Genomic DNA, 17,220 nt, shown 5'->3' with positions numbered 1-17,220 from the left:
GCATGCCCACATCTGCATCGGGGGCTATGGCTATGCTACAGTCCTGCCAACAAAGTAAAGTTGCATCAAAAGCCATTTGCCACCGTGACGTGGCCTTGTCCCCGAGACAGGAGCTGGCTCCTGCAAGGCCTCCGAGACCACAGGCACTGGTTTGAGCATAGTGCTACCCACCACCATCTCTCGGTGGCAACGTGGTACTCACTGCTTTGTGTTGCTTCCTCACACTTTGCAGGAGACTCAGTGCCTCCTCTACAGCAGGGAAAGGAAAGGAGGAGGAGGGTAGGTGAGGGACAGCGGTTCCCAGCAGGGCACAATACTTACATGACATCCTGAGTAGATGCACAGCTCATTCAGCCCTCTGATAAAACCAGCTCCATCCACGTCTGCCCAGGATTAGAGCATGGGAAGTCTCTCCATGCAGAGACAAGCATCACCTGCAGTCAAAATCCTCCGTGACTGCAGAAAGGAGTGGAGGAGCAAAGGAGCAGAAAACACCACCCTGTCAGTGACTTTGATGTTGGGTTTTTTCCCATTTTTATTTCCTTGGCACTGTTATGGTATGTTTCCATTTATAAAATTTTTAAAAATTAGAACTTCTACCTTTAAAAGTGGCAACTAAATCAATAGGACATAAACATAAAAGACTATAAACATGAATGGAAGAAAATCAGATGTGAAACAGCAACGTAGAACAGTAAATTACATAGATGATTACCTGATTTGCTTTTGTCAGCCAACACTTTTTTTTCCTCATACCCCTAGTTAGCCTCATAAGCGACCTGGCCAGGTGCAAGTGCCATATGTTTTTTTTCTCTCCAAAGAATCTTTTTTAAAAATTTTTTTCTTTCTGTTTCTGTGACAAATATAGCTCTTCTCTAACCTAGAAGACTCTCTAAAGCCTTAGTGAAACTAAGCATGAATCTATCCTGAGGAATTTGTGAAGCAAACGATGGAAAAAAGTACCTAGTATCCAGTCTGTCTGGGACTAACAAATATGCTGAAAGAGAAAGACTTGATTGGAATCTGAACATCCCCCCTTTTTTTCAAATGAAAGCTGTTGCTGACATTTGCATTTGTGCACCATGTCCCAAGAATACCTGGCTCGGGGAATGCTCTTAAACATAACGCCCACATTCATCTTCCCGAGCAGGGGGAAGAGAAGCAGCAAAATATGAGGAAATTTCAAGTATTCTTTAAAAACCCTAACAAATTAAAACAAAACAACAAAAAAAAAAAAAAAAAAAAAAAGAAAAAAGGATGAGAGCACATTGTGTAAATAGTAGTCCCTTTCCATAATGAATACACTGAATAGAGAGGAGAAATACAATTTGTGAAAAAGTATTTTAAGACAAACTTAACAGAGCAAGTCCCCAAGTGCAACTTAACGACTTCAGGCTGAACTATCAGCGTAATTTTGCCTTATCCCAAAGAGTAAGCCATTACCTCAGCTGGCACAACACAATGGCGAGAAACACCACGCGCTACCCAGGACTTGCCTTCTCCAAGGCTTTCACTGGCAATAGTGGCCATAACACTGCTGCACCGCTGCCGGGTTTAGAAATAACCCAGCGCTGGTTTCCCAGCCAGCTGCTTGACACAGGCTCAAGTTGTGCCAGGGGAGGTTTACATTGGATATTAGGAAAAATTTCTTCACTGAAAGGGTTGTTAAGCACTGGAAGAGGCTGCCCAGGAAATCAGTTGAGTCACCATCCCTGGAAGTATTTAGAAGACGTGATGCGATGCTTAGGGACATGGTTTAGTGATGGACTTGGCAGTGCAGGGTTAACGGTTGGACTTGATAATTGTAAAGGTCTTTTCTAACCTAAATGATTCTACGATCACAGAACATCCATCATTGCCTTTAGACGTACAGAAAGAAATGCCACAGTATGCTGGAGCCCTTAATGTTTACAAATGCAAAGAAATAAAGGCTTCCTCACGTCACAAGGTCTTTTTAATTAGTTTTATAAACACATACACAATTAAAAAGAAAATGTAATCCTCATTATATCACAGTGATAAAAGAGTGTGCACACAAAGTGCTTTACAGAAGTTATACAGTATACATTCTGCTTGGAAGCACCAGTGCCTGTTAAAGTTGACTAAGGTTATCTCATGTACTCGTGCACAGATTCACTCACCATGAGCCATATTTATATTTGAAGTTCAATACACTGGATGGAGAAGCAGCCTGAGCCACTCACTGTGCACTCTCATCTGAACGTACCTGGGCAAATAGAGGCAAGCTATTATTTACTGTAAATAAACAGTAAATAATTATAACATCCAGTAATTGTCAGATTAACTCAGATTAGCAGTAGAATTTTGTCACTTCAAACATACTGTGGTTCACTAAGGAGTTCTGTTCACAAGCCCCTTTTACTAAAGTGTCTTTGTGGGCAAATTCTTAGAGAGTAATTCTGAAAAAAACCCAGAAGATAAATGGGCTATAGAATCAAATTTGAGACATTAAATGCATTTGCTTTTCCTAGTTAAGCCACCCAAGAACCTATTGTTCTTGTCGTTACACCAGAAAATTAAAGGAGTACCTAAAGCTGCTAGTGCCTGATAGTATCTCCAAGGAAAGGATGTCCACGAAGACTTCCAGTGTACTGGGGTGGCGCTCAGCTCTCTCAGGATAGGTCTTTAGCAACCTCAGAGTGCAGAGAGGGAGACTTGCACAAAGTATTTGAGGATTTCTGTCTTTAGACTGGCCTGATACGCTTCCATTGAGATCCTCGAACTTATAGAGCTTGCAGCAATGTCTTGAGCTGGAAAAATCCTTCCCAGAGCTGACTTTGAGAGATGTGGTTTTCTGCACTCACATCTGGGCTCACAGTATTAGAGAAAAGAAATAAAAGCATGAGAGATGACTATGGAAACGAACTTTAATGGTTACTATTAACTTAATTTTGCTTCAGTTAGAATGAATAACAAGACTACAATTATGCATGAAAAATTAGCTTTTATTACAAATATTTAGTAATAAGTAATGATTTTTCAAAATTTGTTTTACTTACTAAACCTAAACATACAAAGTCAGAAGCAAACAAGAAATTGCTTGGTTAAAATCTTACTGAAGGTTAACTTGTCAGTAGTTCTACCAGATTTCCTGCAAGGCTTGCTTTTAAAATGTCTTATTTATTATACTGTCACACTTCCTTTACAGAGATGCCCATCCTCCAGTAGAGATGTGTAGTCACCAGCATGGACGATTTGATTGATTTTTATAAACAGAAGAAAGAAAAAATAAGCTGTATCCATCTCTCAGTATAAAACCTATTTCTATGTTACATTTGCACATAATTTAGAGCCCAATAAATACACTGGCTTCTGAAGCCAAAGACAGCTCTTACACTGACTGCAGCGTGCACCATATCAGAAGGGAAGCATTACTGATTTCATATTAATTGGTGATAGTATTCTTTGGTCGAAAACATCCTATAACTACCCAGTTTATGGTATATCAGAAGCTATTTTCCACCCATGAAGTAGCTTGTTTACAGTTGTTTATTTTATTCCATGGCTTTCAGATTTTTTGCCTGCATCTGCACAAAATTAATTCAATTTGTTTCTATGCAGACAGATCAGGACTGAAGAAAGGATGTCCTTTATCCTTTGATACCTTTCAGATGTCAGATCACAAGAGCTCTAGTCTAAACCAGCCTTGCACTAGAGTCCCTCTGGACAGACAATTCATATTTAGTGCACTGCATTACTAAAGCTTTCAGCACACACAAAATATGAAAACTGTTATCATTTTATTACATTGTTTGTTACACTGTAAAGCCACATTATTCAAAACCAAAGTCTTAATTTTGGTGGGAAAAGTTTAAGAGAGTAAGGGCAAAGAAAGCTGCTAATGATGACCTCAAAGGTCTTTTTCCAACCTAAATGATTCTGTGATGCAAGCAAGAGTGTCTGGACAGTGACACTTCGCTTAAAAGGCACACCAAGAAAAGGCAAGCCAGGTTCTTCTCCTGATGATTTGAACCTGTTTTTTTTCTTTTTTCTTATATATATAGATATGCATATATATGTGTATACCTACACAAATATATGTACACACACATACCTTTGAGTTTTTGAGAATAGAAAGTTTAAGAATTAGAAATTCATTTAAAATAAATAAGAATCATACTAATAGGAGGAGGTTGGTATTGTTATTTTTTGCTGTATTATGATTAGAATCTAATGACATGGTGATATGTTCATAACATTTTTTACTTTACATCATTTCACTGTATAAACGTGAGGCATAGGACTACCAGATGCATTGTACCTTGCCTAAAGTAATTCTTAAGATCTTCTGTGTTCTTGCTTTCCCATAAGGAATGTTCATTACTTTAAGAAATTATGAAGAGAGTTGAGGGTAAGGATGTTCTAGCAATCACAATTAAAATTTATTTGACTCTAGGGTTTACATGTTACGAGCGTGGCATGCACGCAAACACACACACAGAATGACAATGACAACAATGGCTGTATACACCTCGAACCCAAGTCCCAGCATAGCTGTGGCATGCTGATCTTGTGAAAACTTCTGTTTTCCTTTTCCATAAGCTTTATGATATAACGCACCATTTCCAAAATCAGCACTGCTCCGACTAAATGGTCCACATATGACAAAGGTAAATGTTAAGAGGTATGAGATGATAACTAACTTCCAGAAAACATTTAACAGAAGATGCCCATATAGTAGTCACCATTAAAAGTTTTAACAGCTGAAGGTTGAACGTAAAGATCTTTTCAGCTGTACTGTTTAAAGAAGTATGACTATCACGTAAAGTTATTTACACAAAAGGCAACAATAGTAAAGATATCGGTAGAGAACACAGTAGATTGTTCAGAAAGTGGATCACATTTTCTGCTAAGTCCGAAATATTTCTTGCAATGTTGTAAATTCTGCCTACTAGATAGATATCCTACAATATAAACCAGACAGAAGAACTTGTAAAAAGATATTAAGAGCTTGGTCCTGCCTTTCTGATTCCCCAAAGTCTACCAACAGAAGACTACAGGAATTCTGAATGTTTAGTGATTTCAGGACAAAACCCTTAGAGAACTGCAAAATGTTGCTTCTTTTTAGTACTTAATATATAAGTATTTAATTTATTTTCTTTGGCTTTTAAATTACTATCCCTTCATATCTATAATGTGAAACCAAACTCAATCCAAACCACTAATAACTCCCCTCTTCCCTCAAAACAGTGATAAAAACCATAAATGAACCAAAAACATATTCAGAAACTGTAGCTGTTGCTTCATTATAAAACTACGGTGCAAAATAGAGGTTTATACTGGTCAGAATTGCAATAGCAATTGGAAATTTACACTGAAGGAGTGACTGCAGGTATTGCTTCTGCTGCATAACAGAAAAATCAAAACTGATTAGGCACTTGTTTTCTTGTTAAATAAGAGATCATTCAGTGTGCGTAAAAATGACAGAAATACTTTCTAAAAGAATGCTCTGTAGCATAACAACAGTATTGCTCATTTAAAACCACAGTCCCTGATTCAGGACAGCAGAAAAACATGTGCCTATTACTTATTTTATACTTAAATCCTACTTATAAGAATGGGCTGGGTACATGTTGAAGTGCTGTCCTGAATTGGGATGCTTACTGAAATTGGAGTTTTAAAAGATAATACAGTGGTGCGCTTCTTTTCATTATACTACAATATCAATTTCACTTAATCTGGCTCTGCTCTCCACAATATTATCCTAGTACTTCCTAAGAAAAAAATAAAACAGGCATAAAATAAATAGGATAACCAAAGATTACATAATAAATACGCTACTAAGTGGGAGGAAAACACATTGCAACATAAGGCTCTGTAGTGTTGCACAATGAAGAAATAGTTCCAGGTGCTCCAAAACACAACTCCTAATGTACAACACTGAGTTACCACTATACACCTGAAAAAGATTGGGAAGTAACAGATTAAACTTCTATTACATTAAACATTTGAAAATACAAACAAGTGGTAGTGTGTTTCGCTGCCTTGGCAGAACACCATATGTATGTTCTTTCACTGCTCCAATTGTCATTGTTTGTGAAGGAAAATTCAGAAGATTGGGTTTTTGAAAACTCTCATAATTGATTCCTTCAGACTTAAAAAGTTACCAGTGTCCACACTGACCCATAGGATTATCTCTGAAAATAAACTCAGAAATTTTGTTGCCTCCGTTTCTTTGCATCCATCGCATCTAGGATAGGTTGCCTCTTTGCAGTGTACCTCTGACGAAGCTCTTCAATTTCTCGTTCCATCATAGGGTCCAAAGCCTTTAATCGCATCTGTAATTCTTCTAAACTCAGATTCTTTAGCTGTAAAACAATCAACCAAACAAACAAAAAACCCACAAAAAATATTAAAACCTGTTTACAACAAAAATGAAACCACCACCTTTCATAATCCTTTAATTCAGTTGCAGTGTTTTTACACGCTGAGTGTATGCATACACACATATAACTGTTTATAACCAAAAGCCTTAGTTCTTAGTATGCTCCACGATAAATAATTTAACAGCATATGAAAACACAAACATGCACAGTACATCTAATTAATTTAAAAAAAAAAGTCACTTTGCAAACCTTGCAAATAGATTGCAAATAAATACAGAGCTGGAGTTAAACTCATTAGGCTGAAAAAAACCCATCCCACTGTATACACAGGTATATTCATGTATATGAATTATATTGCTTAATCAAATACTTCTTACTTAACTACATTCTCTTATAGAAGCCTGAAAAATAGACACCTGCTGAAAGGAATAGTCTGAACAGATATTTAGAGGTACTTTCTAATAAGAATGACAAGGCTTCTGTCCTCCTCAACAGTTGCTGCCAGAACTAGTCAAAGCATATTGCTAACAGTCTTTCAATAACACATGAATTAATTTCCTGAATTCATGGAGGGAGGGAACCTTTGACCAAGCTGTTTTCTTTCTAAAAATATTTTCTCATGATGTTAAACAGTTCATTACATTTCATTCATTAAAAGCAATGGGTCATATAACAAGTCAATCACTTAGCTGGCTTGCTGGCTGCTGCAAAGCACAGTTGGAGTCTTGTCAGGTGCTGGGGCACGCTGGGCACTACTGCCCACCTGCTACTGCAGGGAAGGACCAACATTTGAAATATGTTCCTTTGGCTGCCCTAAGTATTTTTTTCCTGGTAACGTCTAGTGCCTCTACTGCATTTGTCTCGTCAGAATTGCCTATGTGCCAAGTACTCTTCACAAAGTGTGAAAAATATCAACAAATTTCAAATAGTACAAATAATTTCAACCTAGGAAAGGGATAATCTATACTTTATTTGCAAATATTCTGACACTGCACACAAGCACACCACCTAACTCAGAAGAAAAAAGACATTTTCTGAATCAACCTACTAATGAGTCAATACTTCATTCATGAATCTAGGGCAGTCTTCCATCCACACAGTTTGATCGGTTTTCCCTGAGGAATGTAATATTACTTTTGATCTTTATTTTTATCAGCATCTGAGGATATAAATTAGCAATACATATTGCTACATACAGTCCAAACCCCAGCATTACGACTTCTGTTAACAGACTACATTGTACATAGTAAACAACTTAAAATCGTAATAAAGAGGGACTGCAGATCTGAAACTCATAGAAGAGCATATGGAAAATGATGCACATTTTCTTGCAACACCATTTTAACCAGAAGATTCCTAATGAAGATGAGAATTAAACCCCGCAAGTCAAAATATCTTCCAGGACTCAAGGATCCTTAGATCTATATGAGCTTCAGAGACCTCAGTAGCTCATCCCAAGGAGAAATGACACCTTCTGTTTCTTAGGAGGGAATGAGTTGCCTCCCAAGCAATTAAGTATCACCCAGTCTACCATAGTTCTCCCATTTGATATATGCAAGAAAAGACTGGGGAAAGGAATCATAATTCCTCAGGCACCAAGACTTTCGCAGAAAAACACCTTTCCACTTTCAGAGAAAAATAATAGATTATTAAAAAAAAAAAACCAATCACCATTCTGTTGCATTTGTAGCCTATTGGTAAATGTAACTGGCACGTGACAGACACTTTTCAGTGAAGATAACTCTTCTAGAGGAGTGAAGTGTCAGAGAGATTTGCAGTATGAGAAGAGACGACAGTGCGAATTCCCCTGTTTAACAGATCCCAACACAGCACAAACAAGAGGAGCAATAAAACCATGGGGTTTAGCATGTGTGACAGGAGAAAGATACTCGGGGCTCCGTGGACCAGCAAAGAGACTAAAGGAAGGCACTGTGAATAATCTCGTGTGCGAGTGTTTTGTGAGAACTGCCACTGATAAAGTCTCCTACCCGCTCTGGGCCAGCCTGGGCAGCCATTTATTCCCTCTCAGTCACCACTGCAGACATCAGGCTTAAACTGCACAGAATAGACCCCAACTGATGCAATCACATAATTATTCTGCTCAGAAAAGCATTTTTTTTATAAATTGTCAAAGAAGAATGTGATGGGTGAGTTTTTATTTAAATTTCAATCAAGAAGCAGAGCCAGAAAACAGAGTTAAATATTCCTTAAAGATCACAGACAGCTGGGATGGAAATTAAAATATAAAGAGAATGAATTTTTAAATCCAAAGAATAAGAATCTTTCAGAATGATCTCAGCCACATCACCCAGGGGACCCAAGGAGCCACAGTATTCATCTGTATAAACGGCTGATGCTCAGGATATTCAAAGGAAGCGAACAACAGGAAACAGGGACATCAAGAAACTGGAAACAGAGTTAACTCTCTGACATCAGATGCAAAACCCACTTAATCAGCCACAGCTGAATCCAGGATATGTGCGTGTGTTCATGCACCTACATGTCTCCTTGGTAAATTTAAAAATATTTTTTCTTGACTTCCGTTTGTGCTATAGATACTACCTCACGAACCCTAAAAACCTGCAAAAGTCCAAACACTGAATGCAACAGCAAATATATCAAATGAGACGTGAAGAAATAACTCAAGAGATTTAATTATTCCTATGTAATTTATTCCCCTGCATGATACATATTTTGATTCAAATTCTTAAAGCGATAAAGCTCAGCTCTCATTTACTTTCACTTGCAACCAGTTTGCAATTTAAACTGCCATAAATAATCTCTCACATAGTTTGTTGTTGTAACTACTGGGGCTACCAGCATTAATGGGAAAGGAGAGGAAAGCATTCAGCTGTGCAAGCTACAGGAATTCAAAAAGGCTTTAAATAATATTTTGATAGCTTTTTAAAAGCCATAAACTGCAGCAATTCAGTAATTGGGATAGTATTTGACTGTGAACGATAGATAATTCGATTTCTGCCACTCCAAATCAATTGTATCCTTTCGGAGATCAAACAGCTGCAGCCACACAACAGATAGCAATTAGCATCAAGTTGGGCCACCTCTAAGACAAAGGTGAATGGTTTCTGGTAAAAGTGTTTGCCTCCACTGGGACCCTTCGTATCACCAGGTATGGGTGATCACACGGGTATGGGAAAACAACAGTCCAAACTCCAATTTATAATGCCATGAATCTATCAATTACATGCAATAATAATATAATATTCAGAAAGCGTGTGCATCTGTTTCACACATACATACAGTCTTTTAGAGTAGGTATGCATGCTCAGTTTTCCAGTAGAAAAATCAGATGCGTACAGAAAACAAACTTTTCTCCTGAAAGCTGTATTTGTTAACCTAATCACTAAATGTACAAGGGAAGCAAGAAAAAAACCCAAAGCAAAGCTGTTTCCAGAGCCAGGTAACATTGAATAATTTCTTCTATGAGCTGAAGGATTCCCAAGACACAGTCGCACCCACAAGGAAGCCCCACTGAAATTCTCTACTGGGCTTGGCTAGAGCAAAGGAATTTGACTTTGCCTGCAAGAGACCAGCTACCAGTCACCCCGTCACCCTGGTGGGGGGAGCTCCCAGAGCTGCAAGCTGAGCGCCAGCAGCTCCTGCCTCTGCCTTCTCTTCTCCCTGATGCAGGGGGAAACCCTGGCAGGAGAAAGGCACCCATGCACAAAGGAGCTCCGCCAACACAAGCTTCCAGTGACAGAAGATACTTCTGCAGCAGCACCAATTTGAGCTGGGACAACCAGCACAGACTCAAAGCATTAACTAACCTTTTCACTGAACTAGGATTTTCAGTTATAATCTTCGAAAAAGGCAACTCAGCCACACGCTTAGGAGATCTGTAGTACCTTATCTCGAACTCTTAACAAACGGGACACCAGTCATTTACCCGCTCCTGGCTCACTTTTCAACTTACTTGTCCTAGAGTTAGACAGTTCTCCAAGAAAGGCTACATGCAGAAGTTAAAAAGCAGCAGAACAGATTAAGAATCATTAGCAAGCTTTTTCTTAATGTGACCGTCCTCATTAAGCTGGGATACAGTAAAAATCCGAAAGCTGGGGCAGCTCTAGGCACAAAATGATCCAGTTGTGATCCCAGCACGGGTCAGAGCTACAATTAGTGCAGAGACAGCTGCACTCCCCTTGGGTGAAGGCGGCAGGAACCACTGCCAATCAATCTGGGGTTTTAAGAAGTAGTAATTACATTTTGTAGCTGAAGAAAAAATTATCCAGTGTTATCATGCAAGGTTGGTCAAATACAGCACAGTTTAGCATTTCATCAGAAGAATATTTCTGATGCAGAAAACATTCTTAGTCTGGTCAATACTGGTTTTCAGGTTGGTTGCCTTTTTTTTTTTTTTTTTTAACATGTCTTTGAACAGCAACACAAGGAATTCTTTCCTCACGTACTGATGCAGTCATCTCCCAGAACCAAACTTCAGCAAGGGAAGAGCAACAATTTTTACTTTTTCCTTCTTTCAGCCTAACTTCTTGCACCCCAGATGCACCAGTATTTTCAGCGAACCAAAGAATAACTACTTGCAGTCAATACTATTTCTGCCTGCAGAAGGACCCACACCATACATGCTTTGTTCACACTCCTAAGTCAAATCACACCGATGAAAATTTAAACCAAAATAGGCACTTGGAAAATACATATGTGTTCCCATCTACAGACCTGAGTTCTGTAGCATAAGCCGAAAAGGAAGGAGATAAAGTACAGCAAAAAACGGGCTCTCAGAAGTCATCAAGTCAAAGGGTTCAATGCAAATCTTGACTACTGGCTTCCACCTGTGTCCAGCACAGGAGTCGGGATGAAGGACAGGCATCTGACTCGGTGGTGCTTGCAGTCCATGGATTTAGGCAAAGGGGTCTGGAAAAGAGTCTGGAACTCATCAGCTGCACTTGGCCAGCACATAGCCGTAGCCATCCAAACTTTTCGGGGGGTGAAAGCCAAAGTTTTGGTGGATATAGCACACTATAATCTTAATCGACCCTTGACAGCTAACAGAGGTAAATAAAAGCTCTAGGCCTGTGATGTTTTCAATATGATAAAATTAGATTTCATTAGTAATTCCATAATGCATGAATTACCATTGCAAACCTCCAGTCTATCAAACTAAATTATGGAATACTGCCATTAAGCTGGTGCAATGAAAACAAGCGAATGTATTTTCAGGGTTTAAATTGTTAAGAAAATAGATATTCAATCAAAAAATAATCTGCATCAAATTTGTTGTGTTTACTTGAAAAAACAAATTCTTCCTAGCAACCGCTTAAATGAATCTTACAGATGCAACATGCCTTATTAGAAACCTTTGATTAAAAAAATATGGATTGTTAATACTGTACTCTGAGTCATCTATTTTCCCATCTGCTAGTAATTCCTACAATATGAACTATCAACAGAATGGCTAACAACAATAATTGCAACAATGGCAATTGCAAAAGTGGGTTGCCTACAGCACTTTCTAAGATTTAATCAGTGCATGTCTTGGATTGTTTTGTGTTGTTAGTGGCCTCAGGTAAGAGCAACTTTTTCTCTCCAGCTATTCCCTTCCCTCTGCTGAGCAGAGTTTTCTTTTCTCTAATGGAATGAGCTCCACTGATGACTTCAAACTTTTTTTTTAGTAGTATAAGAAGTTATACTTGAGTCGGGATCCAAAAGGTACAAGGTGGGCCTTTCTGACCAGTTTTTCTTGACTACAAATTCACACCCAAAATCTGTGAATCTTACTGATGTAGTAGCTGTCTCAGGCTTCTATGCAAGGAAATACTCCACGGTTAGTGTCTGTCCGACTGTTCCCATGCAGCACTGGATGGGAGAACTGCTCTATGTTTGCTTATGCAGCAAACCCATGCTGACCTTGTCTCAGCAGTGTTGACGAGTGGTCTCAGACACCCACCAGTCACACATCTGAGCCCTGACTTGCTGCCATCCCCATCCCTGCTGCCACTACTACAGTGGGCAAATCGGTCACAAGAAAAGAAATTTGGATGGGGGGTGGAGTGAGAGCATTTATTTCAGCACATCTGAAGAGCAAGTCTCCTTGTTGCAAAAACACAAAATACGGAGATACACAAATAAAAGAAGGACCTCATTTACTATCATTATTTTTGACAATTTGTGAGAAAGAGGGGCTAACAACCTAACTTCCAAAAGCCAAAGTTCATTACACAGGACTGCAGTTATCATAATTTTTTTGAGGGGGTAAAATAAGCACACAGCACTAAGAAAAAAAATTGAAGACTGACAACTTCATGTAATTTTAAAAAGTCTTTTAAGGGCTAAAATGGTGTATAAAAGTCCCATGATTAATTCTATTTTTTACTAGTAGAGTTCTCTGTGCTCAGATGTTAAAACTGTACATCATTTTAACACCACAAGGCTAAATCTTTGTCACTACCATCAATATTTTTCAGCTCTGGAAGGCTTTCTTTAGCTTCATACAAAGTTACTTTCCAATAGAAAATCACCAAGGAGGAGGGGGGAGAGTTTTCTATAGCATTAGCGCATACTAGCATTTCCATACCTTTGTTGAATACTGCCCAGGGCTTCCTTTGAGCACATTAAGAACTGCCAATCCTAAAATTAAAAAATTATGAGCTGGGTCCTTCACCTTCATTAAATTACCCTTTAAAATTGCATTCCTAAAATAAGACGTTTTTAAAGAGGAGAGAGGTGTCATTTTATTTCCCTTTTCATTTCTGAGTCATGAGGAGGCAAACAGAATCTAAAAATTTATGCAATTAAAACAGCTAAAAAGTTCAGGAAAAAAATAATTTATTAGCCAAAAACTTTAATAAGCAATCCTGCCTACAGGAACTGAAATCTAAAGAAAAGCACCGATCATCATGAAACACTGTGTAAAATTAGCAATAGTGCTAACTCCTGTCTGTTGCAATTTTGCCCCGTTCCTGATAAAACCGGTCACGTAGTACGTATTAATGCTATCTCATATCCAAAGCAGTGCAAATATCATTTATATTGGTTTTACCTACAATAGCAGCTGATGTTCATGTAGTTGCAAGGTACATAATTTTCACTAAAATAAATAAAACACAGAAGAATCTGAACACAGGGAAATAAACTGCAGGTAATGTATCTGAAAAAACTGGCAGCTAGTAAACATCCATTAATAAGGACATTTGAGATCAAATTTTTAGTATCTGACAGATAATAAATTTAATAATTCAATTTTACAAGCATATAGAAGGAAAAAAATCCTACCATTCCCTCTTTCCTAGGTCATTTACAGAGAGTGTTTTGTTACATTATGCACAATTGAGTCTACCGAAGCATGACACTTTAATTTACTACCACCTTCTGTTTAGAACTGCATCATCCATCACGGATGTTTTTAAAAATTAGTTTTAGAGTATCTTAGGCAAAAATTCACAGTTTGAAATGCCTTAGAGAAGATCTTGATGGTTGGTGGGTGGGTTTTTTAGATATATATTTACTGTGATTTTCTATACGAGGCATCCCAAGCTTAATGGTACCAGTTAGCCCTGAAGAGTACTATAAATGTTTACTGAAGCTCCCAACAGAGTAAATAATCTAATGCTTAGGAACAACACTCCGTCTGGATACCCACCATGCTATTTAAAATTGATTGCAAATATACCTACACAATGCTGATAGCAAAGCAGCTACCACACCTGATCTAAGAATATACAAGGATTTTCCCCCAAGCCATTTCTGCTTTTGGAAAAAAACCCCAATCAAACAAAAAAACCTCAAACAACTTTTCAAATATTACCAAACCAAAATATAAAGCTTTAAAATGAAAAGGAATTCTTTGGCTACAGCTCTTAGTGTACTAACTAAGTAGTATCAAAACCTCAACATTTTATCTCTATTAATCTGTAGCTCTCTAGGGCACATGCTTTTAGTTGTCCTTGATAAAGAGCTCAGCTATCAGCAGGTACATTACAACGTCCTTGAGTTCATTGTATCACATTTTAGCAAACCGTAGTTATCATTCAACTATATAAACCCAAATGTTACCTTTATATTCAAAAATTTTCATAAGTTAAGGCACTGCCTCCTTGACACATGATTCTTCCATGAGAAGATAATTTTTAAAATGTTCAGAAAATAAAAGTATTACATTCTTGTAAAATTATACTAATCTACATGTAAATGCAAGCTGTATTAAGAACAAAGATACAAACTACTTGGATAAGTGTCATTTTAAAAAAATAAAACTATTCAGCCAGGACCCCCAAACATCCTAAAGATAAAATAAAATATGAAAGACGTTCCCAGTTTGGCCAAAATATTTTGTAAATGTCAATCTATATTGAAAAGTAAAGTTAAAGACATAAATAACATGAAATAGGTATCCTGAGGTTAAAAAGAAAACTGTATTAAAATCTACAAACTCATTAAATGCATAATGATAATTTAAAGCTATTTTTAATCAGTAGTTCCATTTATGATTTTTAAAATAGAAACAAAAATGAAAACTCCTTGAGTAATGAGTTGTGACCCAACAAGACACATGCATGCACATAGATAACCTTGAAGTTAAAACCAGACCCAGAAAAGTGTTTAACCTGAAGAGCAATGGAAGAGACTAGAAGAATTTTAAACCTTAAACTTCAAACCTCTGTGTCCTAGTAAGGGACAATATAAGCGAATCTCAAGTTTCTCAAAAGTACAAGATGTTGATACTCCAAAATAAAACAAAAACGGATACAGCAAAACTAAATTTTCCTAACAGGAAAAGTCTGTTGGAGGAGAGATACACCCCCACAACCCAAAATGCACATGCAAATTTATATCTTATTTGCTGGGCAACCCTGACTTAGTTAGATTCTTCATAAGGAAGAAAATCCGGTTCAGTTTAAAACATCCAGTTCAGAAAGGATCTAGGAAAATAACACATCATCTTTAATAAATGGAAAAATGATAGACATACTGTTTGCTGGGTTTTATTTCATGCAGAAAGCATTCTGGTAGTCACGCACGAGAGAGGATGGGGTTTGGCCACTTTCAGTACAAAACAGGCAGAAAAAAATCCTATAGTCCAGAAACATAGGGCAAGTAATAGGCAACAAACACCAGGTTTCTTAATACCTGGGAGAAGGAAGAAAACACAACAAAGACAGTAAAACTGAGACGTTAGTTGAATGAGGTCTGCAAAACATCAGAAAAAGCAGAATCTGAACGCAGCAACTGAACAAAGCCAGGGCGAAGCAGAGAGATTTAACTGAGCTGTTAAGTCACAGCAAGGAGAAGAAGAGATCCCTGCCACAGGAACGGCATGCAGGTTACCGCCTTGAGAGGGAACGGGGAGAGGACGAGAGCCAAGCCTACCTGAGCCTAAGCACCAACGCACAGCACGTGGACACTGCACAGAGACCTGCAGTGATCTGGGAGGGGAGAAGCAATCCCCCATCCCAAGGCTGCTGGCATCTTTGCTAGACAGCACCAAGTTTCATTTTCTGTACAACTTTAAACCTTTACACAGAAGCACTGGTGGCTTTTGAAGAATGATTCTTAGTCTGTAGATCCTCAAATTTTCTTTATTCCTTCCTCAATAATTTTTTGGATTTTTTTTCCCCCCTACAGAAGTGCTTGACTACCTATTCAATTGGATGTGCTTCACAGTTTTCCTAAGCACTGAAAGAACTCAGCTCGCTAAAAGATTTGGGCTCCCAATAGCAGCAGCACAGCCCAGAGAGCCCCCACACAACAGAAGGGTCCTGTTCCACTCCTGCATCGTGTTCAGCAACTCGCCAGACACAGGTGCTGCAGATTTCATTTGCTTATGACAGCTCTGATGTTTTGAAAACTGATTAAAATTGTTTAGGACACTTTTTTTATTATGCTCAATAACTAAGCAGATTTTAAAAAATCTCTTTACACCTTAAACAACAGTTTATTATCTCCTCCTAATGCTGCCTTCTTTTGAGGTCTTATCCGCAAATCACACCAATCAGATACTTCAGTCTCAGCTGGTTCATTATAGTGGATTTAGTTTTTCTTTTGTCAAAATGCACCAGCTTCACATTTGTAAAACACAAGCTTAAACACCAACTACCAAATAACCTTTAATCAACCTGATGAAATCCACCTTATGATGGTCTAAATCTAGTAGACAGCTAGTGTCTTGGTTCTAATCCAGACTAAATTAGATCTAAAATAAGTGAACAAATACAGAAACGGACCATCAAATAGCACCACTTAGCTAGCAGCTTTTAAATAGTACACAGTAGCTTTTCCTTTACTGACATGTAGTAGGCTACTCTCACTACAAGGAATACACTAAGAAATATCCCAAAAGTACAGAACAAGATATTCATTGACGATCATTCATGTCAAAACACATTAATCAAGAAGCCCATGTACCAACTTACAAATAAAAGCAATACTAAATTAAAAAAAATAGTGCACTCAACGAGCAAGAAATCCAGGCTACCTCAGCACTGAACAGTACACAAACACAATTCAATTCTGTTCTCTAAAACACAGCCCACCCTGTGAAAATTGCAGTGCTCACTCTGTATTAGTTTAGAAACTCCATTTATTCATTGAACAAGATTCAATGATTCAGTGGCATGTCCACTTACTCAGTCCAGAATTGCCAAAATAATATTTTGTTATCAAATATTTTGTCTATGACTCAAACATTAATGCAATCAAGCCAAAAATCAGCACACTTCTTCCTTACCTTCACGGTATTATCTCCTAGAAGGGTCTACAACATTTGATCTGTTTGCTTTGTCCCAGAGTGCAGAACAACACTAGTTTGTTCAATTAGGTTTTTCAGATTATAATCTGCAGATATAGTTGTGATTTATTACTCAGTGCAAACAGGTACCGTGCAAGCTTTTGTGCCCACACT

At 37.9% G+C, this 17,220-nt stretch overlaps 1 protein-coding gene across 4 annotated transcripts in view; it reads right to left on the bottom strand.

Moving 5' to 3' along the window:
* Window positions 1–2,945: 2,945 nt before the first annotated feature.
* STK3 (serine/threonine kinase 3) overlaps window positions 2,946–17,220 on the bottom strand; it is a 138,537-nt gene continuing 124,262 nt past the window's right edge. For 3 of the 4 annotated variants that reach the window (XM_056331020.1, XM_056331019.1, XM_056331021.1), the window contains exon 11: window positions 2,946–6,329. In XM_056331020.1, the coding sequence (XP_056186995.1) occupies window positions 6,171–6,329 (159 nt within the window). In that variant the 3' untranslated portion in view covers window positions 2,946–6,170. The remainder of the gene's footprint in view (window positions 6,330–17,220) is intronic. The other variant, XM_056331022.1, reaches the window with a different exon arrangement.

The sequence above is a fragment of the Falco biarmicus genome, chromosome 3, assembly GCF_023638135.1.
Source record: "Falco biarmicus isolate bFalBia1 chromosome 3, bFalBia1.pri, whole genome shotgun sequence".
Lineage (NCBI taxonomy): Eukaryota > Metazoa > Chordata > Aves > Falconiformes > Falconidae > Falco > Falco biarmicus.
The sequence above is the reverse complement of the archived record's forward strand: the minus strand, read 5'-3'. Positions and strand labels throughout refer to the sequence as shown.